At 33.1% G+C, this 26,097-nt stretch overlaps 4 protein-coding genes across 4 annotated transcripts; 3 read left to right on the forward strand and 1 right to left on the reverse strand.

The window, feature by feature from the left end:
* Positions 1-3,963: 3,963 nt before the first annotated feature.
* Positions 3,964-6,997, forward strand: WNK1 (WNK family serine/threonine-protein kinase 1). Its single transcript, XM_021426105.2, is given in 8 exon segments — positions 3,964-4,440; positions 4,540-4,577; positions 4,774-5,001; positions 5,110-5,330; positions 5,523-5,680; positions 5,761-6,199; positions 6,292-6,928; positions 6,930-6,997. Coding segments are annotated over 8 exon segments (1,848 nt in total). The 5' UTR covers positions 3,964-4,365; the 3' UTR covers positions 6,982-6,997.
* A 4,404-nt stretch (positions 6,998-11,401) lies between these two features.
* Positions 11,402-15,191, reverse strand: LOC110415926 (myelin-associated oligodendrocyte basic protein). Its single transcript, XM_021427708.2, has 6 exons — positions 14,309-15,191; positions 13,457-13,559; positions 12,761-12,816; positions 12,051-12,215; positions 11,761-11,874; positions 11,402-11,679 (listed from the first exon to the last, which is right to left on the reverse strand). The coding sequence occupies exons 1-6, from the start codon at positions 14,972-14,974 to the stop codon at positions 11,587-11,589; spliced, it is 1,197 nt and encodes a 398-aa protein (XP_021283383.1). The 5' UTR covers positions 14,975-15,191; the 3' UTR covers positions 11,402-11,586.
* A 2,816-nt stretch (positions 15,192-18,007) lies between these two features.
* Positions 18,008-19,937, forward strand: LOC110415925 (small ribosomal subunit protein eS24z). The gene is made up of 5 exons (XM_021427707.2): positions 18,008-18,217; positions 18,629-18,670; positions 18,763-18,933; positions 19,462-19,548; positions 19,668-19,937. The coding sequence occupies exons 1-5, from the start codon at positions 18,146-18,148 to the stop codon at positions 19,698-19,700; spliced, it is 405 nt and encodes a 134-aa protein (XP_021283382.1). The 5' UTR covers positions 18,008-18,145; the 3' UTR covers positions 19,701-19,937.
* A 1,266-nt stretch (positions 19,938-21,203) lies between these two features.
* On the forward strand, positions 21,204-23,664 carry LOC110415642 (uncharacterized; the record flags this gene model as incomplete). The annotated part of the gene is given in 5 exon segments (XM_021427341.2): positions 21,204-21,824; positions 21,826-22,169; positions 22,171-22,442; positions 22,445-22,752; positions 23,389-23,664. Coding segments are annotated over 4 exon segments (1,512 nt in total), but the record flags the coding sequence as incomplete, so codon positions are not given.
* Positions 23,665-26,097: the final 2,433 nt, after the last annotated feature.

Here is a 26,097-nt window from a genome sequence, read left to right on the forward strand (position 1 = left end):
TTTCATTTTTATTCAAAAGAGCTGCCCTAAGTTGATATAAGAAGGTACCCTACCAAACAACCCCTTATCACCAAAAGGCTGTCCTAAGAAATGTGGTGAGACAGTGAATAAGACCAGACATTTTTCCAGCATTGAGTGGGCATATGGCCTTGTGCATGGATTTGCATGTGGAATTCAGATCTCCATTGTCATGAGTTTGTGCCCTAACCCCCAAACTCGACACGTGGCCAGCTATCTTTTTTGGGTTCGCTTTGCTGGGCTTTTTAAGGACATTTAATTTGAACAAATTATTATTAAATTTGTACCTAATTAAGAGATTAATTTTCTAAACCAAAGATTTCACTGAACAAATATCAATAAATTATTAGTTTTGTTTCCAAAAAATATATTATAAAAATGTTCTTAAATTGGATTTTAAATATATTAATTGTGTTCAAATTGTGGCAAACGTACCTAACAATATCATTGTGAAAATGGGATTAATATTGATATATAATTTTATTGAACTTAGTTAAGTGAATTTTTTTTCTTAATTTTTGGAATTTAAATTTAATTACATCTTATCTTAATGATCTGTTAATTTAAAAATAGAAAAGAAATTAAAATAAAAAAAAGAAAAGTGAAATTAAAATTTTCAAACTTTTTTTATTTAAAAGATATCTATTTTGTCGAATATTTTAAAAGACTTTACCATATTGTACGGAAAGATTGAAACTGTATGCTCCTCAAACGACTCATGTGCCATTTCACGTCACCCATGAGACTTGTCCTCTTTATATCTTCTTCATTTCCAATTTACCAAAACATCCTTCAATTCCTTAATTATTCATTAATTTATCATGATTTGTTGGTAATTAAACTTAATCCAATATCGCCCGATTTATACTAATACTAGTATTTATTTTTATCAAAGTTACTAAAAGAATATAAAAATTTTTAAATATCATTATCGAGAAGACAAAATTTAATATCATACTCAAAATAATTACAAATTCTCAAAACAAAATTAGTATGTAATTACGATTTTAATAAAGGTAGTTTGTAAGCTTCGAAATTGATTTTAAATTTACAAATGATATGAATGAAACCCCGCTATATATCCCAAAATTCAAAGAGCACCTAGATTGGTACGACGTTAATCAATTAACGTGATTAAAAGTTTTCAATCAAAAACCCTAAAATTCTTGAGTTAGGAAAGCCTATTTTTTTTTAGCTAGATGGGTTCAAGAAACTCTAAACCTCTTTTTGTTTGTCAAAAGAGAAAAGAGAGTAAAGGGCAATTTCAATATGGAAAAATTCAAGGGACACATGATTTAGGAACTATATCATGACTTAGGAACTCTAAACCCTTCGTGTGGAACTAGTTGATTCTTCATAAGAAGATTTTTTTTTTTCATTACTATTCTAAATCAAATTGTTTCTCCAATTGTCAAATAACACTATACAAAAACTTGACTTATTGCTTTGGTATGAATTTTGTATGAATGAAGGGGAGAAATTAGGGAATGAGTTGATAATTAAAAGGGACATTTTTCATGCTGTTTTTGGACTTTTTATTTGCTTATCAATAAAAAAAGAAAAGAAAAGAAAAGTGCTTCATTTACCAAACTTTGTATAATAAACAAGGTGATAACTGATAAGTACTTGCTCTTGCTTATCCAATTCCATTTAGCAATGGTGCCATAACCACAATAGCTCTAAAATTAACAACAATTTATTTGAACCAAAACAATTATTATACCCATTTCATTGGCCAAATAAAACCCTACTTTTAATCAATGCCCTTTTACTTTTAGTTAAATTTCATTAATGATCTCCTTATAAATTTATATATATATATATATATATTTGGTTTTAAAATAACTTAAACATAGGCAAAAGTGAGATGCAACAATTAGAAAGAAAAAATAATAATTAAAGCATATATAGATAAAAGCATAAAGGTTTGGGAATTGGATATGCACACATTTATGGAAAAGAAATTGGGTTTTACAAGTTGAAAGAAGGGAAAGAATTGTGATAGAGAGAGAGAGAGAGAGAGAGAGAGGAAATTTTAATTTGGTACAAATGTAGTGTTTATAATGCATATTTGGGCACAAATTGAACCACCATGGAGCTCAATTAAAGGTGGTCTTTTCCAGCATTAAAAAAGTTAGGGTGCTTAGCTTCTTATTTGTGATCTCTATTCTCTCAAACCCAAAAAAGATGCATTGGTTCTGCTGAATATGCTTTACTATACTGTAAGCCTTGGCCTGCAATAAATTGTTTAAAATAGAAAGAAAAATAAAAGAAGTAGATTCGGTTTTATTACCTTATTTTATCAAATTTAATCCAAATCTTGATTATTTGTCCTTAAAAGAATGGGAATAAGCTAAATAATCTGTCTCAGATTCCTAATTAAAAAAAAAGCTACCTATATTTTTGTAAAATTATAACAAATAAAGTTCAAGTATCACCGGTTCAGTAAATTTTTAAACCTAAACCATACTATCATTAAAAATTTAAATTCATGTTATTAATAATAATTGACTTAAATTTTATATAAATGTTAATAATTATATTCATATCTAATATAAGGCGAAATGTCAAGAATTATCAAATTTTTTCTTTTTCTACTTTTTATTTATTTATTTATTTTTTAGAATGATGAAGTCAAAAACTGATATGATCATATGATTGGACTTAACTTAGGTAATCATTTAAAGAAATTCAAATTCAACAAACTTCATTCAAGTTAAAAATGATTGTTTTGTTTATAATTAAATTAAACTTCACCTACTTTTAATAAATATAATATCATTAAATATAAACTTGAAATAGACATAATTGTATACTTCTTTTTATTTTTTTGCAAAAACAATTATATGAATAATTTTAAACATGTCCCGCTTTTCAACTCACTTTATCACAACAAATTTTCCTTTATAGAAGTATTCAACATCAAGAGCTTTCTTATTCAATGTGGCTTGGCAAGTAAACAAAGTTTGTTCTTTGCTTCTTTCATGAATTGTAATTGGGTAACAGTCAATTTTTTAGAGAAATTTGATTAAGAAACTTGGGGGCATAAAGTAAAAGGTATTGCAACAATTTCAAAGTTCTAATTAATGTTCTAATTGCATTTATAATGCTAAATTGAAGGCTAGCCAGCAAATTAGGCCAAGCCTCCCTCCTATCAAAAGCTATTACTCTATTCTCCCAAGTTGCCAATGGCTGATTCAGCTATATTATCAAGCAGCCACTTTCTCCAATATTTCCCACACAAAATTATCTCTTTAGGACCTTCATTATAAACCTCGTTTGCACATACTTGGTGCCACACCACCAAAACTCATGGATTCTTGTTTAATAATGAAAAATCAAAATGTACGGTCGTGTTGGTTTCCATTGAATTCTCCTACCATCTAGATAAATACACACTTACAAATGACAAAAAGGAAAAATCTTTCGATTCAATCTTAAATATTTGTATTCTCTATATGAACGATAAAAAAGGAAAAATCTTCTAGCTAAATCTCGAAAATCTGTATTATCTGTTAGTATCATATTTGGATTCAAAAAGTATAAAATTCGCATCTTGAAAGTAAAATACACGCGCTCAACTTAAGGAATTAAATTTGAGTTTTCTTCTTTTTTTTTGAAGTTATGTAATAGATAAATATAAAAAAAAAACTTAGATGAATATAATGTTAATTGGTAAAGAAAAAAATCTAAGAAAAAGGAAAATGTAGATGGTTGGGCAAAACAAGTTTAATGGTAGGTTTGGTTTGGGTCCAAGACAGAGAGAGAGAGAGAGAGAGTCAGATCTTTAGAGTATTTGACATGGTACTAATACTAGTATCCTTTCATGTCCAAATTTTAACATGTCAAAAACTGGAACATGATGCAGATTTGAGCATCAGACCGATGTGGGGTCCATGTTTCTAATGAGTTACCTAAGTAGTGATTTTAACATATATTTTTGCAGGGTATTTCTTTATAGAGAGAAGAAGAGAAGGATCTTCTCTCTCTTGTTTGTCATGTTCCTTCATGGGGGTGGGTGGTTTTCTGTATGCATCTCCTCAAAAAATGTGGCAGGGTTTGCCTAAAACCTTGTCTTCTAACTCAAAACTCTCTCTTTCTTTCATGTGAATGATTGATCATTTCTCATCTCTCTGTCTCTCTCTCCAAAAAGGCTATAGAAAAGTAATAGGTTTCCTTTTGTTTTGAAAAAAAAAACCATCTTTTTTTTTGTTTTTGTGTTTTTCATATTTCTCACTCTGTGTCAGAGAAAACAGTTTACAAGGAGAAATCTCTGTTATAGCAAGGAAAGGAAGAAAGAGGATAACATAAACAAGATATAATTTTTTTTTTCTCCTTGTTTGGAGGATGAATGGTCTTTTACATCTTGAACCAGATTGCTCTGAGTTTGTTGAAGTTGATCCAACTGGAAGATATGGCAGAGTATTTAAACTCTTTTCTTCTTTCTGTCTCCTTTCTGAGTTTTTTGAGTTGAAGGTTGAGTCTTTGGGTTAACTTTTCTCTTTTTTTCTTTTATTGCAGTATAGTGAAATCCTTGGAAAAGGAGCTTCAAAGATAGTGTATGAATCAAAGCTCCAATGTTCTTTCATTTATTTGAATACCCAATTCATATGTCTTCATTAGATATGCCTCTTATGCATCATTTTCACAAAATTTGAGCTCCATTGGATCTTTCCAATGAGTTCTCTCTCTTTTCTCTTTTTGGATAACATAGATGGTTGATTTGTGAGTTGTTGCGTTGTTTGATTGGAGCAGTTACAGAGCATTTGATGAGTATGAAGGAATTGAAGTTGCTTGGAATCAAGTCAAACTCTATGATTTCTTGCGGAGCCCTGAAGATCTTGAAAGACTTTACTGTGAGATTCATCTCCTTAAGACATTGAAGCACAAGAACATTATGAAGTTTTATACTTCATGGGTTGATACGGCCAATAGGAACATTAACTTTGTCACTGAAATGTTCACTTCTGGAACTTTAAGACAGTAAGAAAATCTGTTATAATCTTGTTTTGATGTTAATTTTTTTTTTGGTGGGGTTGTTCAGATACCTGATTTCTGTATTGGGTTCTCTTGATTTTTGAGCTATGGTAGGTATAGGCTAAAGCACAAGAGAGTCAACATTAGAGCAGTGAAGCATTGGTGTAGGCAGATCTTGAGAGGACTTCTCTATCTCCATAGCCATGACCCCCCAGTGATTCATAGAGATCTAAAGTGTGACAATATTTTTGTCAATGGGAACCAAGGAGAAGTTAAGATTGGTGATCTCGGCCTCGCTGCAATCCTCCGGAAATCTCATGCTGCTCACTGTGTTGGTATGTTTTAACTTCACCAAATTTCATGATAACTAGAACTCGACTTTTGGTTGAGATGTAGAAATGATTTCACTATGAAACAACATATCTAGTTTGAGCAACACTTAACCTTTTGGATAGTTGGTGGGTTACATTTGATGAATAGAAAGTCAGAGTAGATTTCATCGTTCTTTTGGGCATTTTATTGTACAGGGACACCAGAGTTTATGGCTCCAGAAGTGTATGAAGAAGCCTATAATGAATTAGTTGACATTTATTCTTTTGGGATGTGCATCTTAGAAATGGTTACTTTTGAATATCCATATAGTGAATGCACTCATCCTGCTCAAATCTACAAGAAAGTTATCACTGTAAGGGTTTACACTCTCCTTTTTGCTTTATTTCACCTGCTGAAATGCACATATTCCATTAACATGCTTTATTCCTTTAGGGTAGAAAACCAGACGCTTTGTATAAAGTTAAGGATCCAGAAGTTCGAAGATTTGTTGAGAAATGTCTGGCAACTGTGTCTTTGAGGCTCTCTGCAAGAGAGCTGTTAAATGATTCTTTTCTCCAGATTGATGATTGTGAATCTGATTTGACACCTCTAGAATATGGGAGAGAACTTGATGAAAGGGGTCCTCTCATAAGGCAACCGTATCTGGAACTTCATCACAGTAGTAATTCTTATACTAATGGATACTCAAATGGTTATAGTTATGAGACCCCAAATGAATGGGGGTATTATCCTGCTGAAATTGAATCAAGTGGTATTGAGCTTTTTGAATATCACGAGGATGAACATGCTGCAAATGTTGACATAAGTATCAAAGGGAAGAGGGGAGACGACGGTGGTATCTTTTTGAGACTCCGAATTTCAGATAAAGAAGGTTAGGACCATCTTTTCTTCTGAACTTTCTTTCTACAAATTCTCAACTTTTTCTTTGTGGAAATCTGACTCGTATTTTCTGTCAACTTGCAGGTCGTATCAGAAATATATATTTCCCTTTCGACATTGAAACTGATACAGCATTGAGTGTGGCTACTGAAATGGTTGCGGAATTGGATATCACTGACCAAGATGTGACTAAAATAGCAGATATGATTGATGGGGAGATTGCCTCCTTAGTGCCTGACTGGAGACCAGGGCCAGGAATTGAGGAAACACCCCGCTTTGCAAATCAAAACTTTTGTCACAATTGTGCTTCCAACCGTACATCTACTGGTTCGCTTTTGGAATATTTGACACATAATGGAGGTGTCAAAGACTTGCAACTTCTTCAATGTTGTAGAAATGGATGTACTTCAATGCATGGCCGGTTTGAAGAGATCACTTTTCAGGTTGAGGAATCTGAGCATTATGTGACAGATGGTGCACCAAATGAGTCAAGCCAATCAGACAATTTACATTACCAGGTAATATGGCATCAGCATGAAAGCCATGAACTTAGTCCGGTGGGCTCTAGCCAGAGCCATTCTGATGAGGAGTATGAAAAATCAGATCAATCCTTCTTGGCAAAGGATGAGGAAGAAGTGAAAGCAGAAAATAAAGTGGCATCTAGCGCAGGAAATTCAATACAATGCCTGACGGGTTCTCGTTCTTTCTCCACAGTTCATTCATTATATTGTGATCTCTCAGACAATTACGAGAATGAAGTCCAGCAGGAGCTGAGATGGCTTAAGGCAAAGTACCAGATGGAATTAAGAGAACTTAGAGATCAACAATTAGGACTTGTATCAGACTCTTCAACTTGTGGTAACAGAGATAAGAAAAGAGGTGATGAGGTTGCATCGTTACCAACTTGTAGTAAGTCAGAAAGAGACCAAGGACATGAGCGTAAATTGTCTGCCCATGACAAGCATTTTAACGCCGATTTCCATGACTTTAAGAATAAGAGCCACCCCAATTCGGAGACCCAAAGGGCCCGGCATTGCGCGGCGATGGAGTCTCCAAAAGTAGAAGACATGGTCACTGCTCAGAGTTTCTTCAGTGGGTCACTGCTTCCACCCTCTCTTCACAGGGCAACATCCCTTCCAGTTGATGCTGTTGATACATAGATGTGCAACGCTCTACATTCTTTTGAGCATTCTGTACACTTTATAGAGGCTGTACAATATGAAATCCACCCTTTTTTGGTCAAGCAATGTCTATTCACCTTCAATATTAATCTTCCCTTTCCTACTCTTATTTTAGAACTTGGGAAAAAGATGTCAGGTCATAATCATGGCTTAACCAACCATAATGCCTAGTGGAGTTTTTCTCTATAATATCATAAAGGAACTAATACACCCATCATCACCACCAACATGTTTGAGATTTCAACTCACGATGATAATTGTAAGTCATTGGAAAAAAAAGTAGTATTAGAGAGAATTTGGTAGCTTTCAGGTAGAGATGATACAATCTAAGCCTTCTAAAACCACCAAGAATGACCTGGACAAACTAAGGCCTGTGGACATCCAGCACTTACCTTAAAATTTACTAAACACAGTATCTAAAAGCCTAAAAGACGTTGGCATTGCCTGTGCGTTTGAGTGGATGAAGCCTGTTCTAGCTGGCCAGGTCAATCATGTCCTGCTAAAAGAGAATGGGAAAACCAAAAATAAAAAAGGGTAGTTGCCAGGATGCCAATGAGAGGCTTTTTAAGAGCTTTAGCCTCCGATGCTTACAGGCCCCACAGTGTCAATTATGGAGGGGGAGAGAGGAGGTTTCAAAAGAGAAGTAAATTACATGGACCCACTGCCAAGCTAAGAGTATCCTGTTCCATGCATGCTAATCCCTTCACAATCTGGGGGTTGCCCACAATGAGCAAGATGTTCCAATAAAAGGTGTCAGGTCCACAAACTGACCTCATTTAAGCTGACTTTAATGCTATCTTTTCGAATAATTATTCTACAACCAATAACAATCCCTTGCAGATTGTACAAGTATAGTACAACTACTTTGTGAGGGTACTGATTAGCTTTTGGTCAAAGTTTTCAAAGCACTACTGTTATAAAGAATTGGAGGGAGTCTCCCTAATGGCTCCGATGGAAAGATAATGTTTTTCTTTTCAGTAATAATTTGAGGGGCAAAGTGGAGACCAACTCACCTGGTCTAAGAAAAATTTACCAACTTTTTTATACTTGAAAATTCAGTCTAAAACAAAAGGGCAGTGCTTGTATTGAGACAATAACTTCGTAATACTCAAATCAATAGAAAAAAAAAAAAGGAAAGGAAAAAGGGAAATAAATAAAAGTTATTTTGTGAATAACCCATTATTTTAAAGGGAAGAAGCATCCTAGAACAAGCAAGGTATTAAGAAAATCAAGGGTAATTGGACAATGATTTTTTGGAAAAATCATAACCAAATAAAATAAATATTACTTAATTAGTATCTCACAAAAGAGTGAAGGTGAAGCCAACATCTTTGACTAGTTAAGTCAAAGCTATGACAATAAGCGAAACAAATATGTTTCACCCTCAAGCAATAGATTTAACTATAGCCTTATTTATCAACAAAATTTAGAATGTTTTTAATGATTAAAATGTGCATAGATTCTATAAAGAAGATATACTAAGAAAATAGAAAATGAAATTAATCAAAAGTTTATAGTACTTCTGTCCCATTTTCTTTGTCTATCTTTTCTTTTTTTAAAAAATGTCTTAAAATGAAAAACTTTTTGATTTTTAAATACCACATACTCTAACTTTTTTATATTATAAAATTATTTTTCATGATTTTTTATATTAAAAAATATCGAACATTTACAGTCGGAAAGAATATAATGTATTAGTCAAATAAATAAGCTTCAAGGTCCTTAATTTCTATGTCTAGTGGAAACAAATTTTAACCAGACAAAAAATGAAAAAAAAGAAAAAAAATTGATAAAAAATTATGGGATTATATTAAGGAAGATTTATAATCATTCCTAGTATTTAAAAATCACTTTAATGGGTTATGGATGGGGAATTAGCTGTGTGAATATGCTTAGAGAGAAAGAGGGAAGCATACTTTTTAAATGATTGTGAAATGAGAAACTTTTTAGTTTTAAGTTTTCACTTTCACACATTCATAATATGATCATGACAATGATGTGAGGTTTGTCTCTTTTTCTTTCTCTTTTATATTCCTTTTCATTTTCTTTCTAGTAAGTAATAATTTTTGAGATTACAACAACCCAAGCATGAAAGAGGTGGTGGAATCCTCTAGGGCATGAAAAAGGGTTTCTATTTATTAAATTCAAAAGGTAGTGAATTTACACCTACTTGGACAACTTGCTTTTGGCAAATCAAGGTCCTTTAAAAGAATTGAAAAGGGCCAAAAACAAAAAGGAAAGATGCTTCAATAGACCTCCATTTGCCTTGATAAATTGGGTTGTTTTGCCCCAGAAATCATGAAAGCCAACTTGGATGGTATGTGGGTTAGAATTGGCCCCAAAAAATGGGAATCATGGGAAGATTGTATTCTAGTTTTCCATTGACTCAATGCACATCTCACTCTCAAAAGTATTATTCACATGGCTAAAATTAAAGATGAATCTTCCTTGTATTCACACCCTGTCCATTTCACCTGCAAAACAACCTTATTCGAACATATCTTTAGTAACTTTTGGCTAATGATCTTGAGTCTTTACTTGTTCAAAGTTATGTTATAAAGCAAAGGTAAACAGTAAACAAAGTCACATTCCATTAAAATACTAACAAAAGGCCAAAATAAAAGTAACACCATTCAGATATAAATATTTGTTATTAAAGTAAAATGATTTACTTTAACTCTTCATGAAGGTTAAATTTTTGTACAAAATAGAATGCCGACGGCTCGAATATAAGATCTTTACCCAAATCCCATCTCAGCCTTACCATTGAGCTGAAACCTCAGAAAAATATTTCATTCATAAGGGTGACAGGATCATTCAAGTGAGAATCATGAAGCTTGGTTTCATAAAGGCAGTCCTGTAATAAGTATGTGACTAGAAGTCAAGCTCCACAAACCAATCATGGTTAGGAAAGATTATATGCTGGTCAATGAAAACTAATACTGAAATGATTGCTTCATCCTCAAAATGTTTATCTCGAAAACTGGAACAGTTGTAAGCAAGATGGCCAAGACCAGAGCAAGAAAAAGTGCAAAAGCATTGATAAAGTCAATCACAAATTAATGAAGCTAAGTTCTCCAGCACTAGAACAACTTGTCTAAGATAAGGCTGAACCAAAGCTTAACATAAAAAGTCCAACAGACTAAGCTAATAAGCATATAGAAACCCTGATATAAAAATGAAACAGAAATCTAATGAATTTTCCAATAATAAAGCAAAAGGAAAAGGGGAAAAAATAAACATATAAATAGGAGACGAGGAAAATAAAAGGAACTTACAACCAGAAACTTGTACAATTCTATCAACTTCCCACCACAAGATTTAAGGAAAAAATAAAGATAACAAATGCACTTGGCCTTATCATAATAAAGTTGCAAAATCTGAAAGAGTAGTGAATGTTAGGCACAAAGTCCACTATTAGAGATAACGACAATACTTTTAAAGCTGAGTCAACTTCTAGTCACTGTCATATACTCATTTTCGCAACAAGACATATGCTCCTAACCACACCATCAGCAAACAGGCAAAGAAGAAAAGCCCCCTTCCTCGCAGGACTTTGAAAATATCTGGTACCTCGATCCTTAATTAGTTACTACTTACCAGTTGGAGTCGTTAAAAAGCCCCCAAAATGCTCTGTGCATCCCCTAGATTGAATAAAACAGAGGCTGTGATCATTTCATGACCATCTTTTACGATCACAAAACCATATGAAAATGATAGATAACCACCTTCTAGGATATATTCTTCATGAAAATTACTTACCCTGATAGCAATTCTGGGGTAAATTTCGTTGCAAAGACCAGTTAATAAGAGACTTTATGGAAAACAATGCAGTCAAAGGCAGAAGGTGCGAACAGGTGCTAGGACTGTTATATAGCCTGAAGGGTAAACAAAACGCAAAAGCAGAGCTCTGAGGTAACAGATTATTGCTAGTGGTCAAAAGTCTTCGAGTTGGATCAGAAAAAGAAAAAGGAAAAACAAGACAATTTAACCCCCAAAAAAAAAACAAATACTTTCAAGAAAATATACACCCTCTCTGTTTATATGTTTACAAATCCAGTTCGGTAGACCACATCTAGTCAATCTTGACCTTTGTATACCAGTAAACTTTTATCATATACAATGTACCCAAGGATCTAAGAAGCAGTTCCAATTAATACCTCTCATGAGAGAATACAAGGTACCTAGCTATAAAATTTTATAGAGGCCTCAAGAGCGGGTAGTCTTCAAGTAGTTCCCGCTCCGATAGTGTGTCATTTTCATTCTGAGGGGTCCACAAGACCTCAACTGCCTGAATGACCAAAAAAGAGAGATCTTAGCAATAAATTAGCAACCTCGGCAAGTCATGATAAAGGAATATGCCTATTCTTACAAGTATTTTGCTTGTTGGGATGGAGGCAAGCTTTTGCAAGGCTTCCTTTAAGTCTCTACTTCCATTTACTGGGGGCAATTTATGCACTCCTTCAGCAGCCACCAGAATTGTTATCTGAAAATTCAGAAATTGGATATAAATTAAAGAAAGAATTACAGAACCAAAGAGTTAACTTGAATTTTGAGTCCTCATTATGTCTGAACCTTAAAATGGGCAAGTCTATCACGATTGTTTAATTTCATAGTTTATGCACAGTTTATGCTCCTTAAATAACAGGTTAATAGCCATACCACTATGTACTCATTGCTAAATCCACTAGCTTTCCGACTTGTTGTGCTTTGCCTTTTTATATTGTTCACATTCACAAGAGTCTCTTCATCAAATTTACCCCGTTCTTCAATAGAGAGTTGATTGAAGCGTTTCTCCCCATCATCTATACTTCGTTTCACATCCACCTGCCGAATATATCACATGTCACATCCATATCAGTAACCGTGAAGTATAGTTAACTAAAGCTCATAAAAAAAGGGGGTCTAAATTATCATGGAGATATATTTTTAATGAAATTATTGCAATTAATGGACCCCCTAAGTGAGATGCTCAATGAAAGTATGCAAAGAATGAAATGGTCCTGGATGTCTCCTATTTGTATCAATAGAAAGAGAACTGAATGTCTATAAACCAAGATCTTTAAAACAGAAATCTTATCAGGAGCATGATCCTTAAACTGATTACTAACATCAATGTGTGATGTAAGTATTGCATTTAATAAGTGAAGCACCCTGTACGTACCCACCAACTTACATGCATTGCAATGTGTGACCATATATTGTTTCTGTTAGCATTACATGAGTGCACAAAGAACCTCTACATCTACCAACAAGCATGTCAGTGTCCTTGAACATTTCCCCAAGACTCAAGGTACCAAAGAAATATAACCGTATGCTGTAAGTATTTCACCCACAGAGACAAACAAAACATTCCAGAAAGGCTAACTTACGGATGAATAACCAGAGATGCAATAATCAGGATGGCGAAGCAAAGCTAGTGTTGTCTCTGCAAACCAAACAACAAAAAGGTATGAAAAGAAACTTCCCTTAGTACACATAGTCAATCTGACAGAAAATTGTCCATGATATGTTTAAGAAGATCAGCAGAAGATACATCACTAAGTACCAGGCTACCCGATACATCTACAAGTATTTCTAAAGAAAAGTGGAAAGAAGAAAGAAAAGACCCTAGTTGCCCATTTATTGCATGGGAAAAATCATTTACCCATCAGCAATATAAAAGGAAGCCATGCAATGAATCACATCTATGTGAATCTTAATCAAACTAAAGTACTAAATAAGGGGAAAAACCTATGCCTCTTACTAAATTACTGAACAGTCATAATTTTAAGTCAGCAATTTGATTAGATATCATACAATCGTTATTTTCTAAGCTGATTGCAGATCAATAAATAGCATATCTATACTATACTGCTAAAAGTTTGTGCACTGCCTCTTAGGTAATCATCTTTTCTTTATGACTAGGATTAATACTGGGATATTAGTGTCAAGATGATTGCTACAACAGTTTTTTCATAGATAACATCTTGCCATTTGTAATCTGCATAGTGTGCAGAACATCTACCACTGGATCCAATACAAAAGACTCAAATGCTTAAGCGTAGACGACTATTAGAAAGCTTTACCAGTCAATACAAAGCTTAGACCCTCAGAGGTCGAAGTATCAGCAACTTCAGCGATCCGATTCAAATCCTTCTGAAGAGACCGTCCCATGCCCAACAACCCGACCTAAAAATGGAAATGAAAACGGTTGCCAATCAATAAATGGAAAACAAGTTCTGTTGCAAAAGTGATGGTAATTTTGCACAATTGCATGCATCTAATGATTCTTGTCTAGCTCATTTTATATAAAAAAAAATCTTACAAAATTTAGTCTCAAACTTGATTAGAAAAGCAATTCATATGCACTATTTGAGTTTCCAAACTCCATCCAAACCCACAGTTGAGCAACCTCCTGTATAGCATTTCTGTTTTAAATTCAAACTATGCAGTCATATTCATAATTTTTCACATGTTAGTCAATCCAGTATTCATTCAAATTTCTAACATCACTACTTCACATAACTCCTAACGCATAATCATATATAGAACACATCGCATCGGTAGCATTTTCACTTGGGAAGTTGGATGCCAACTCATTGATATGTACCAATTATGAAAATACTGGAAACAATTCCTTAGAACACAATCAATTTCTCTAATCTAAAACCCAGCCACACCATCATTACTACAAGATCAGTATGCACAAAAGATTATTTCTTTGAAATAACAGAACAAACAGTAATTGATTCATTAATGTTAAACATACATTTGGGACCTTTATCATCTATGCAGTCACAATTTTAACTGATATAAAACCACACATCCTAATTACCGAAATTAGCAGAAACATTACACTACTTAAAAGCAAAAGAAACAACAACTAAACCAATGAAGCAGTCCAATAAGGAAAAAGAGGGCAGAAACCAAAAAGTTACCTGAAGCTTAAGAACGCTAGTCCTTTCACTAGCAGTAAGCACACTACTCTCAGACCTATCCGAGAGAAACCCAGAAACCAAAACAAACGCAGCAAACCCAATCAAAATCAAGAAAAAACTCGACCCGGCACCAACTCCTACCCCAACAGCAGGCCCCATATAAAAACCACCACCACCACCGAATGGAGCAGGCGCATAATAAGGAACCGAGTACGAAGAAAATCTCGACCCTCCATTTCTAGGCACCGAATAACTCCTCGAAGACGAAGAACCCGAAGAAAAAGACCTTCCTCCCATCCTCCCACCTGATGCAGCCAATGCTGCGTTATTGGGATCATACATTAACAACAACCCCAACAAAACCGCGGCGATAGCTGGCTTTTTCAACGCGTTCAAAGCTTTCGAAATCGTCTCAGCAATAATCTCGAATAGATGTTTACCATCCGCGCTCGAACTCCAATGGTTGGAATCCAACTTCGAGCTCTTCCTCTTCTCGGGTAAGAGGAAGCATCTAACATTACATTTAGTGGAACCTTGGGTTTGACAAGTCAAGCTCCCACTAAATTTAGGTAAGCGAGGTGGGGAAGGAGGAGGTAAATGAAGGGGGAAGTAGTGCTTTAATTTCAAGGGATTGGATTGGAGCAAAGAAGAAGTAGTCGTTGCCATGGGGAGAATTGGGTAGGGAGCAGTTAGAAGATATTTTTCGGGGGAAATGGGGAGATGAGGAATGTTTTGTGTTAGTCTAATTAGCGGAGAAGAAATCTGGGCGATGGTGAAATTGGAGGGAGTTGTGGCCAGGGAAGGGGACGGGTGGCCTTCTTCTGTGTTTTCTCAACCTCATATTGATTTGTACATTTCGATCGGAAAATTAACTCTGGATTTTCGAAAACAGAGTGAAGTTTTCCATTTTTTTATTCCTTTCTTTTTGTTTATTGGTGACACGTGTAAACGGATGCTATCTACATAAACGATAGGGTTATGTAAGAAATCAATTATCCAATTTGATTATAAAAATATTTATTATTATTTTCATATTATTTTCTAATTTATGTATTATTTATTTTAATTTATAAATTTATAAATATGAAATTTATTTAGAATTTATTAATTAAATTTATTATTAAAATATATAAAAATAATTAAATTAAATTAGTTATTGTTAACTTTATTCCGAATCGAATTGAGTTTTGTGATCAAATTTTAATCAAATTTTATTAAGATATTGTTAATTAAATTCGAATGGAATATATTTATTGAATTTGATAATCGAGATATCCATTCTATGTTGTTTAGCATTGATAATCTATAAGACAACAAAGATATATATTAAATTTTAGGGTAAAATATATTAACCTTTCAACTTTTAGCAATAATTATACACAAGTTCATTTCTTTTTAAAATGAACACTTCATTTTCAAATGTGTAAATAATTTTAATATTTAAAATATAAAATATCTAAAATATTTTTTTTCACTCTTTTTCATTCTCTCAAGTTGATTCACCATGTTCTCTTTCACTAGTCAATCACCTCGTGGTCGGATTTAACCATAAAATGCCAAACTCAACCAAATCTTCCTAGGCTCCCTTGGGGATCATTGTTGTTCTTGAGTGGTTGGTAAAAAGGTTGAAAAATAAAACATTATAATTTATATAATAATTATCTTTAAAATTAATAAAAAATAAAATTATTTTAAAAATATTATCATGTCATCAAACTAATAAAAATATTAACTATTGACAAACTATAAAACTTATAAGTTTAATAAAAATATTTAAGATAAAATGATCATTTTAAAAATTAATAAATTTACTTATAATTATTATCAAAAGTAAAGAGAATTAATATATTTTACCCTAAATTCTATTATAACTAACTTAGTCTCCCCTTCATTACAAAATGGGTTATAAACCATCCAACCTTTTACTCAAAAAACAAAAACCCATTCAAATTACATGTATCAATAAAAATTGCAATCAGCATAATAAAACAAATATTTATAAGACTGATTATTTGAACATATGCAACAATTTCCATTTCTTGTTGCTTTCAGATTATCTGGCAACGTATATCTATATTAATTTTATAATAAGATGTAATTTATCTCACGTACGAAATGATTAACGTTACTTACACCAATAATAAAAGAGAGTTGAGATTATATATAAATTATATATATATATATATATATAAATGTCGACTTATTCATTTGATGAAATTGAAGTTAAAGAAATTGTCAAACCTAAATAATAAAAATGCAAATTGAAAAAAAAAATCATTAGTAAATGATTAAATCAACTATTGTCCAAGTAATATTTCAAAATGAAGCCAAGAAAAAAAAATCAGAATTCAAAATTTTATGATCATAAAAATAAGATAAAAATTTTCTTGACTTAATTTTCTTGATGGGGATTAACAGAAAATTTTTTTTAAAAAATATGAGTCTGCTTACCCTTCTGTATCTTTCTTGTAATGATAAGTTTAATCAATTTGTACTTTGTTATTTATATATTTATGTTTTATTTTACAATTTTTTGTTTTAATTACTTTTTTTAAAATTCTTCATTATAAATTACACTTCGGTTTCGATTGTTGGTGATATTATTGTCGTTAACATGATTAATATCTTGAGAAATATTTCTTCTCCTTATATGTGAAGAATAAGTGTTTCGATGATTTAATTTCGTAGTAAAGAAAAATAGATTATTCATATTTATAATAAAAACTTATTTTTAATGATATTGATTTAATGTAATTTCAATTTTTATTGATGAATTGGGTAAATCTTATTAATTATTATAATAAAAAAATATTTCAAATGACAGTTTATAATTATAATCAGTAAAAATGTTTTTCTTTTTCATCAATCCAAAAGTTTTAAACATTTGCACTTTTATGTATAATAGTATTTATTGACAAACGTGTCTCACGTAAATACTTATTTTTCACTTATTTTATTTAAAAATGTATAAAAATACAACTATTTCTAAAATATAAACTTTGAAGTATAAATAATTAAATTTTGTATTTTAAATCCATATATAAATTACTTAATGTTATTAAAAAACATTTTGTTTAATAAAATTCATTCAATGCAATTAGAAGCCATATTTCCCATTTGAATAAACCTTATTAATATTCATAATAAAAAATATTTTTATGAAAGCAATTTTATATGATTAGAATTCTTATTTGTCCTTTCAAACAAAAAATTCTTATTTATAAATTGAATAAATTTTATTAATATTTATAATAAAAATTATGTACAATGAAAATTTAAAAATATAATGAGTAAAAATGTCCATTTTAATCAATAATTTTTTTGAAAAACTCGTATTTTTACATATATTATAAAAATGTAGATAGATTATAAATTATATTTATGGTGATAAAAAATATATTTTTATGTTAACAGAATTTAGAAGAAAAAAATATTTTTTATTATTGTTTTATCATAAATTATAGTGGTGGTGATTTTTCTTGATACAAGCCTATAATTCATTTACTTAGGAAGGTTAAAACAAAAATACCACTAGGTAAAAACTAATATACTGGGCCAGTCCGAACTCAACAATACATCATTAGGCTTTATATAGCAGGCCCAGTCCAAGGCTTAACGATTGATAACTAAAACAACTAGCCCAGGCCCAAAACAAGAGAAACCCTATTTAATTCCTAAACCGTCCATTGAAACCCTAATGTTATAAAAGCTAGGGTTCTTCGCCACTTGTTTTCTCTTTCCTTGAGCTGCTGCTGCTGCTGCCATTTCAAAGCCTTTGGTTGCTTCCATAGTTAACTGCTGCAAAGCCTCAAAAAAGGAGAAGGTTTTTGTTTAGCTATGGCGGACAAGGCAGTAACTATTAGGACTAGGAAGTTCATGACCAACAGGCTCCTTTCCAGGAAACAATTTGTAAGTCTTCCCCTGTTTCTCATTGTCCATTCGTTTTCTTCGTAATAAAAAATGGGTTAATGGTAGATTTTAGTCTTATGGTTTTTTTTTAGATCTTTGGTTTCCGTTTTTCCTATTGCTTAGTTGGTTAGGGTTTTGTTTCAGTTTTAGATCTGATTGGCGAAAGGAAATGTAAGAAATAAGAAAAAAATGTGTTGGGTTTCTTTAGTTTGCCGATAAGATCCTTAGTTTAGGAATTTGCTTAATTTGTTGTTTGAAAATAATAGACGTTTTCTTGTGGCATATGATGCCTTTAATACAAGTTAAGATGTTTTTTTTGGGGGAGCTGATAAATCATACATGGGCTTATATTTGTACGAGTTCGTTGTTAACTTGGGAGCTGAAACTTGTTGTTTACTTGATTTTATGTAGATCATTGATGTTTTGCATCCTGGGAGGCCCAATGTTTCCAAGGTAAATCTTTATGTTTCTCAATAATGCCGCAGCTAGTAATTTTGGATTTGTTGTGCCAACGGATTTTTGATTTGTTGATGTGGTGTTGTTAGGCGGAGCTGAAGGAGAAGCTTTCTAGAATGTATGAGGTGAAAGACCCGAATTCAATCTTTGTGTTCAAGTTCAGGACTCATTTTGGAGGTGGTAAATCTACTGGATTTGGTTTGATTTATGATTCCGTTGAGAATGCAAAGAAGTATGAGCCCAAGTACAGGCTGATCAGGGTAATTTTCTGTGTTTTTTGTAGATTTTCTCTGGATTTTGTTAGTAGTGTAAGTTGCCTTTGCTTGATGTGGTTGTGACTGTTTCACGAGTAATATGTTGAAGTTATTTCGTGACTTGGTTTATTTGCAGAATTCTGTTCATTTCCTTTCCTTTTACTAAAACAACCACTACCAATGGTGACACCATAGAGAATGGAATCAACATAGTCCTTCAAAAGTAGCAAGTTGGATTTTGACCTAGAGTTGTGTTGCTTGATTATGACTAAAACTTGAGGTTGCATGCAATTCATCGAGCCAGAGTTTATATAACTTTCTGCCAATTTAAGTTGCTTGATATCAAAAATAGGTTTTAATAACTTTGAAGGCACATTACTTATTCTTCTGGGCTCTATTGCATTTTCTATTAGTCCATTTCGCTGTCATACCTTCTGTCTGGAAATTGTTAGTTATGAGTTGCATTTGCATTTGCATCTCTTTGAGGACTCTAGATATAATGCAGGACACTAATCATTTGTCTTGCTGTTTCAGAATGGACTTGATACCAAGGTAGAGAAATCAAGGAAGCAAATGAAGGAAAGGAAGAACAGGGCTAAGAAGATCCGTGGAGTAAAGAAGGTTTGTTTAATTGGTTGCAATATTTGAAAAATTTTATGATAGCTTACTTGAACTGCTTTCATACTCCTAACTTTTTGGGCTGATTTTCTAACTTCCTGACTGATTTGCTTGTTTAATAGACCAAGGCCGGTGATGCAGCGAAGAAGAAGTGAGCTAAAAGGGAGGGAAGAAGAAGTGAGGTTGTGCTTATCTTAGAGCCAATGTTTTTCAACAGCATTTCTTTACTAGTCTTATGTGTTTTAGGTGTTCTTGAACCTGTATTTTTGAAACTGGATTTTGGTGTTATCTGATGTTTAGTTACATTATCTGATTGTCTGTCTTATTTTGAGTACTCTTCCGGGGGGAGAATTTTGAAATATTTAGTATAATACATTCTTGTTGCCCATCAATTGCTCGACTTTGTACGGCGGTACTTCTGTCTGAGAAAGGATTGCATGGATCTTTTTGTTGCTTTTGGTTTTCCTTAAACCATTTCCATCCCATGATCTAAATGCTACTCTGGAGGTGTTGGTTGCTTCATACCCTTCTGAAGATACAGTTCTTGATCAGTGGAATACTGGAATGTACATAATAATTTCCATTTGGTTGCCCCCAACTTGATTTGAGTCGAAAGTTAAATGAGTAAATGACTTGGAGCAAACTGGCCTTTGTTCAATTCGCACCAAGGCCATTTCGTCTCCGAGAAAATCGGGGAAGAAGGGATTTTCTGATACTAGTGTACGGACATTATTGATAGCAGTCGCTGGGAATTAACCAAGAGCATTCGAAACTGAGTTTGGTAGTAAAACTTTATTCATTGCAACTCCAACAGATCGAGTTTGGTCAAATGTACGTTACAACTTACAACTATAAGTTATATTAATTGCTTCAGAAACTGCGTATATAAGGAACAAATTTAGTTCATTTGATTGGGGTTTTGTCCCTGTCCTTTCATTCCATGGGTTTGGCTGTTCTTGGTGCTTCTGGTCTTGCTTTCTTCGGCTGTCTGCAATTTACTCGCAGTTGTACCCTTGGGCCAGGCGTGAAAGAAGGGGGTCAAGCAGTTTTATATTCATTGGTTCGATCAAAAGTTTTGGTTATAGCCAAAAGAGAAAAAGGAAAAAGGTTATTTGGCATAAAGTCTTCCAATATATATATATTTGAAACTTAATAAATCAAAGTAACCGAATTGGACGGCTTGGATATGAGGCATAGCAATCACAGTGCATCGATTTGGTGACTTTGCACAGCTGAATAAACATAACTTCAATTATCAAAAAAAAGGCTGTGGAGCAGAAACTCTTGAAAGATGAGTGTGGCAGAGAATTAAGCGTGAACCATTGACTTAACATTGAAGTTGAGAGAAACAGATAAAAGAGAGGGAGATGGAAGTTAGATGTGGATCATCGGCGGAAGCACGTGGCACGGGTAAACATCGGCTCGGCTGGTGTTGAAAGAAGAGCAGAACGACGGGAAATATTGAACAAATTGTTGCGTTGTACGCAAGGAAATCATGGAATCAGGTCCAATTGGCTGCTCGGAGTACGAGGATAGCTGTCGTGGGGGTTGTCTTTTTCCCGCGGTATCAGACCAAGAAATTGAGCGGCCTTTTCAGCGTAAGGATTCTTTTGAATTATTCCAACAAATTCTCTCTGATGATATTGAATTTGAAATAAATCACCCGTCACCGCAAACACTCTCTTGTTCTTCATACTTCCACCGTGCTTGTACCAGTTTCTTGTAAGGTATGCCAAAGAGCAGAGAGCAGGCAACTATTTTACCGTTGTTCTCCATGCAACTTTTATCTTCACACTGAATGTGTTTCACCATCTCCGATTACTGATAGTGCAAGTCATGAACATCCATTCACCTGTTTGTTAAGGCACCAATCATTCATTTGTGATGCATGTGGCACCCAGGGGGATTGTGCTCCCTATCAATGCCATACATGTAACCTTCTGGTGCATAAGGAATGCATTTCGTTGCCACGCAGATTCAAAATTACACGGCATCATCATCTCCTCTATCATACATATTTTCTTGAAGAACATGAGTTTAAAATGTGGGACTGTAAAATTTGTCATACCGAGGTGAATGCAGAACATGGGAGTTACAATTGCTCGCCCTGCAATTGTGTTGTTCATGTGAATTGTGCAAAGGATGTCGTTGACCCGGATGGCTTGATTACGACGAGAAGCAACGATAAGAGGCCCTGTAAGAACTTAGAATTCTTGTTTGATGAATCAATCTCATTTATTGTTATCAAGGAGGTCGAATTTGAAGGGCATAAAATAGCGAACATCGATCAGACATTTCAGCCATGTGCATGACTTAGCATTAACTGATGAGATTGGGGATGACAAGCGTTGTGACGGCTGTATGCTATCCATTTCAACTTCATTTTATGGATGTTCGCTTTGTGATTTTTTTGTTCACAAGTCTTGCGCTGAATTGCCCAGGGAAGAACACCATTGGCTTCATGAACATCCCTTCAAACTCTCCTCAGACACCATCTTCAAATGTAATTGGTGTCATCATGAGAGCAGTGGTTTCTCCTACTATTGTGGTAAATGTGATATGAACTTTTGCCTTCGATGTGAAAGAATATCTGAGGAATATACAATTGCAGCACATGAACACCCCCCTCGTCTTTTTTCACAAATATGACGGGAAGTGCAATGCTTGTGGTGATCATATAGATTATGCATTCAAATGCAAGGATTGTGGTTTTGCTTTGGATATTCAATGTCTTAGTTTGCCATATTCAACGCAACATAAGTGTGATCGACATCCCTTCATACTCACTTATCACGATGATGATGATACTTTGTCAAATAGTTATTGTGATATCTGTGAAGAAGAAAGAGATTCAAATCAATGGTTTTACCATTGTGCAATTTGCAATACCTCTGCTCATCCCAATGTGTACTTGAAAAGTACCGATTTGTCAAGTTAGGAAGCTATTACAAAGCTGAGCATCCACATCTGCTTCCTTTTGTTCAGAAGATTTACTACTATCCTAAATGCTTCAAGTGTGACGAATTTTGTGTAGATTTGGCTCTTGAGTGTATACAGTTTGGATGCAAGTATGTTGCCCATTGGGAATGTATAAAACCTTCTCGACTCTACTTCACAGGGAAGATAGAAGAGAAAGGATTTGAGACTTCATTCCAGGGTTTGAGTTCTTACTAGTTTTCAGAGCTTATGGCTTCATGTTAGGTTCGGGTACGTTTTATTTTAATAAGATTAATTACGTAGTTGTGTTTCTTGATGTTTAAAGCTATTACTTTGTGCCATGATTGTGAAACTTGAAGATATTTATCTTGGTTTTTTTTAGCTTTATTGCAACTCCACTAAATAAATTAAGTCTATCATTTATGTGACAGTTTACTAGTTAATCTATTAATTGCTTCGAAAATGCTTTAATAGTTTCTTTTTCTTTTCCATGAATTTCCTAATTAAAATGCATATTCCTTTTTTTCTTTACTATTTACATCATGAAAGTAAAATGTATTGATTCTTGTGCCATAGGTATGGTGGTGATTTGATGATGTCTCTAACATACTGCAACTATTCTTGTGCCATAGGGATTTTCTAAGACTAATGTACATTAACCAAAGAGCATTTGAAACTGAGTTTGCTAGCAAAACTTCATTCATTGCAACTCCAAAAAATGTAGTTTGGCCATATATATGTTACAATTTAATTACTACTGTAAGTTACAGTAATTGCTTCAATAATTGCTATTATAATGATCAAATCTAGTTCATTTGATTGGGGTTTGTCCCTGTCCTTTCATTCCATGGGTGGTGTTGAACCTCGGGCTTGGCCGTCCATGGCGATTCTGGTTGGGCTTCTTAGGCTGTCTGCAATTTGTGTAAAGTATGAATGGTTAATGGGAACTCATGAAGCAAATTTGTCATAAGGAGGTGAATGCAGCACATGGCAGCTACAGTTGTTCATGTGCACAACTTAGCATTAATCGATGACGTTATCCATTTCAACTTCATTTTTGGAAGTTCGCTTTGTGATTTCCTTCTTCACAAGTCTTGCGCTGAATTGCCAAGGGAAAAGTACCATTGGCTTCATCCACAACCCTTCAAACTTTCTTCAAATGTAATTGATGTATCATGAGTGCAGTGGTCTCTCCTACTATTGTGGTAAATGTGATATGAATCCTTGCCTTCGATGTGAAAGAATATCTGAGGAATATACAATTCAAGCACATGAACACCCCCTCGTCTTTTATCGCAAGTATTATGGAGAGGGCACGGCTTGTGGTGATTGTATAGAATATGCATTCAAATGTAAGGATTGTACGTTTGCGTAAGTGTGATCAACATTCTTTCACATTCATTCATTATGATTATAATGATATTTTGTCAAATCATTATTATTATATTTGTGAAGAAGAAAGAGATCCAAATCGATGGTTGTATTATTACGCAGTTTGTAACAACTCCGTTCATCTCAAATGTATTTTTAAAAAGTATCGATTTATCAAGCTGGAAAACTATTATAAAGATAAAGATCCACATCTTTCTTACTTTTGTTGTTACTATCCTAAATGCTTTAGACGTGGCAAGCCTTCTCAAGATTTTAACATTTGAGTATACTTGAGTTTGGATGTAAGTACATTGTCCATTGGGAATGTATAAAACCTTCTTGGCTTTGCTTCACAGGAAAGATTGGGAAGGAAGAGGAAGATGGAAAGCAAGAAGAAGACTACATCGGTTCGAGTTCTTACTAGCTTCCTTAGTCAATATGCAAGTTGGAATAAGTTTATTGGATTAATGTCAAATTCAAGTGTATCTTTTATTTAGATGAAATTAATTTGTATCATAATCATAAAACTTTAAGATATTCGTCTGGTTTCCTAACTTTATTACAACTCCAATGAATAAATTGGGTTTTTCATAGAGGTTATGGTTTACTAGTTAATTTATTAATTGCTTCGAAAATACTTTCATATTTTCTTTTTCTTTTTCATAAATTAATTTCCTACTTAACATGCATAGTTCTTGTTTTCTTAATTATGTATATCATGAAAGTTAAATGTATAGACTATAGACTCTTGTGCCATTGGTATGGTGGTAATTTGATAATCTCTCTAACATAATACAGCTATTTCTCACTTTTTGTTACAAAAATCTTTTACTCATTTGATATTTTTTTTATAATTTTATATTATGTTTTTAATAAATTTTTTATATTAATATTTTTTATCATTAAATTATTTGTTTATACTCTTAAAATTTAAGATTTAGAATATAAAAATTAAGATTTTTGATTGATAATATAAAACGGCACATTTGACGTAAAATTATGAAAAAAAACCACCAAGCGAGACACCTATTACAACAGAATCCTGACCTATCAAGCTTCGACATGTGTCTTACTTGACTGGGGAATCTCGGCCTGTCTTTGGGTTAACTAGCTTGTTGGGTCAGGGTTTGTCCTGTCCTTTCATATCTTGGGTTTTGAACCTAGGTGTGTTTCTGATTGGGTTATATTTGGGCTTTTCTAGTCTTATTCATTGGCTCAATTTCTTTAACTTTTGACTGATTGGGCAAGAAGCATGACGGAGTCCAGCTCATCCAAGTCCGGATAAAAATAACAAATAATTAATTCGAGTAAAATTAAATGAAATATAAATAAATAAATAAAAAGAATAAAAAAATTAAATAAAAATATTAATATTTTAAAAAAAATAGGTAAATTGTAAACACAAAAATGCACGTTGATTGCATGCTGATCTGGTTCATAGAATATAGCCACTATTCTTTTTCCAATCTTGGTGGCGTTGGGACAGACAAGAAGGATAATATCTTTTAATAAGGAAAAGAAAGTAATTGCCGGGCATGGCTTGCATGTTCAATGTAATTATTATTATTATATAGTTAAAATGTACTTGTACATATTTTATGCATGTGAAATGTCAGTAATACAAAGGCAAAGCAAATTTTGACAAAATAATTCGCACCGTTTCGGAGGGGGCATTACAAAATTTCAACAAAGTTAAACAAAGAATAAAAATTGCTGTACTTGGACAAAATCAAAAGAAATTATTGCAAATAAAAGGAATATGTATTTTTCCAATGGATCCAAAGTAGAATCACATTCTCCTATAAATACTTTAATTTAATAACTCCTTAGTCAGAACTAGGCATCAAGCCACCGACCCAAAAATTATATATATAAAAAAGAGAATATTATCCAATAATTTTTTAACTTATAATATTTGCAAGATATTAGGGTAGTATTGAGCTACGCCATTATTGACCTTTGCTCGTGGAATTTGTGATTCACGTTTTTGGTCACTTCAGGCTTGATCGTAGTGGGGTTATTCCAATGCAAGGTGTCTCTTTCTTTCCAAGCTTCATTAATGAAAAAGAAAAATAATATTTTATTTAAACGAATAAAAACAATTACACGTATGCTTATAATTAAATATTTGATTTATTAATTGATGTATTATCTTTTATTTAAAAAATAACGTTCGAATCTTTCATCTCTCAATTAAAAAAAAATAATTACACTAAAGTTAATCTCATCTATAAATTTATATAT

Source organism: Theobroma umbraticum, unplaced genomic scaffold (assembly GCF_002168275.2).
Source record: "Theobroma umbraticum cultivar Fairchild unplaced genomic scaffold, ASM216827v3 scaffold_147.0, whole genome shotgun sequence".
NCBI lineage: Eukaryota > Viridiplantae > Streptophyta > Magnoliopsida > Malvales > Malvaceae > Theobroma > Theobroma umbraticum.

Coding starts and splice junctions, on each gene's coding strand:
- LOC110415926 (XM_021427708.2), bottom strand. CDS start 14,974: ATGGCAACGACTACTTCTTCTTTGCTCCAATCCAATCCCTTGAAATTA. Junction 11,875..12,050: donor TTAGCAATGAGTACATAGTG/GTATGGCTATTA, acceptor CTGAATTTTCAG/ATAACAATTCTGGTGGCTGC. Junction 11,680..11,760: donor TCCCAACAAGCAAAATACTT/GTAAGAATAGGC, acceptor TTGGTCATTCAG/GCAGTTGAGGTCTTGTGGAC.
- LOC110415925 (XM_021427707.2), top strand. CDS start 18,146: ATGGCGGACAAGGCAGTAACTATTAGGACTAGGAAGTTCATGACCAAC. Junction 18,934..19,461: donor CCAAGTACAGGCTGATCAGG/GTAATTTTCTGT, acceptor TTGCTGTTTCAG/AATGGACTTGATACCAAGGT. Junction 19,549..19,667: donor AGATCCGTGGAGTAAAGAAG/GTTTGTTTAATT, acceptor CTTGTTTAATAG/ACCAAGGCCGGTGATGCAGC.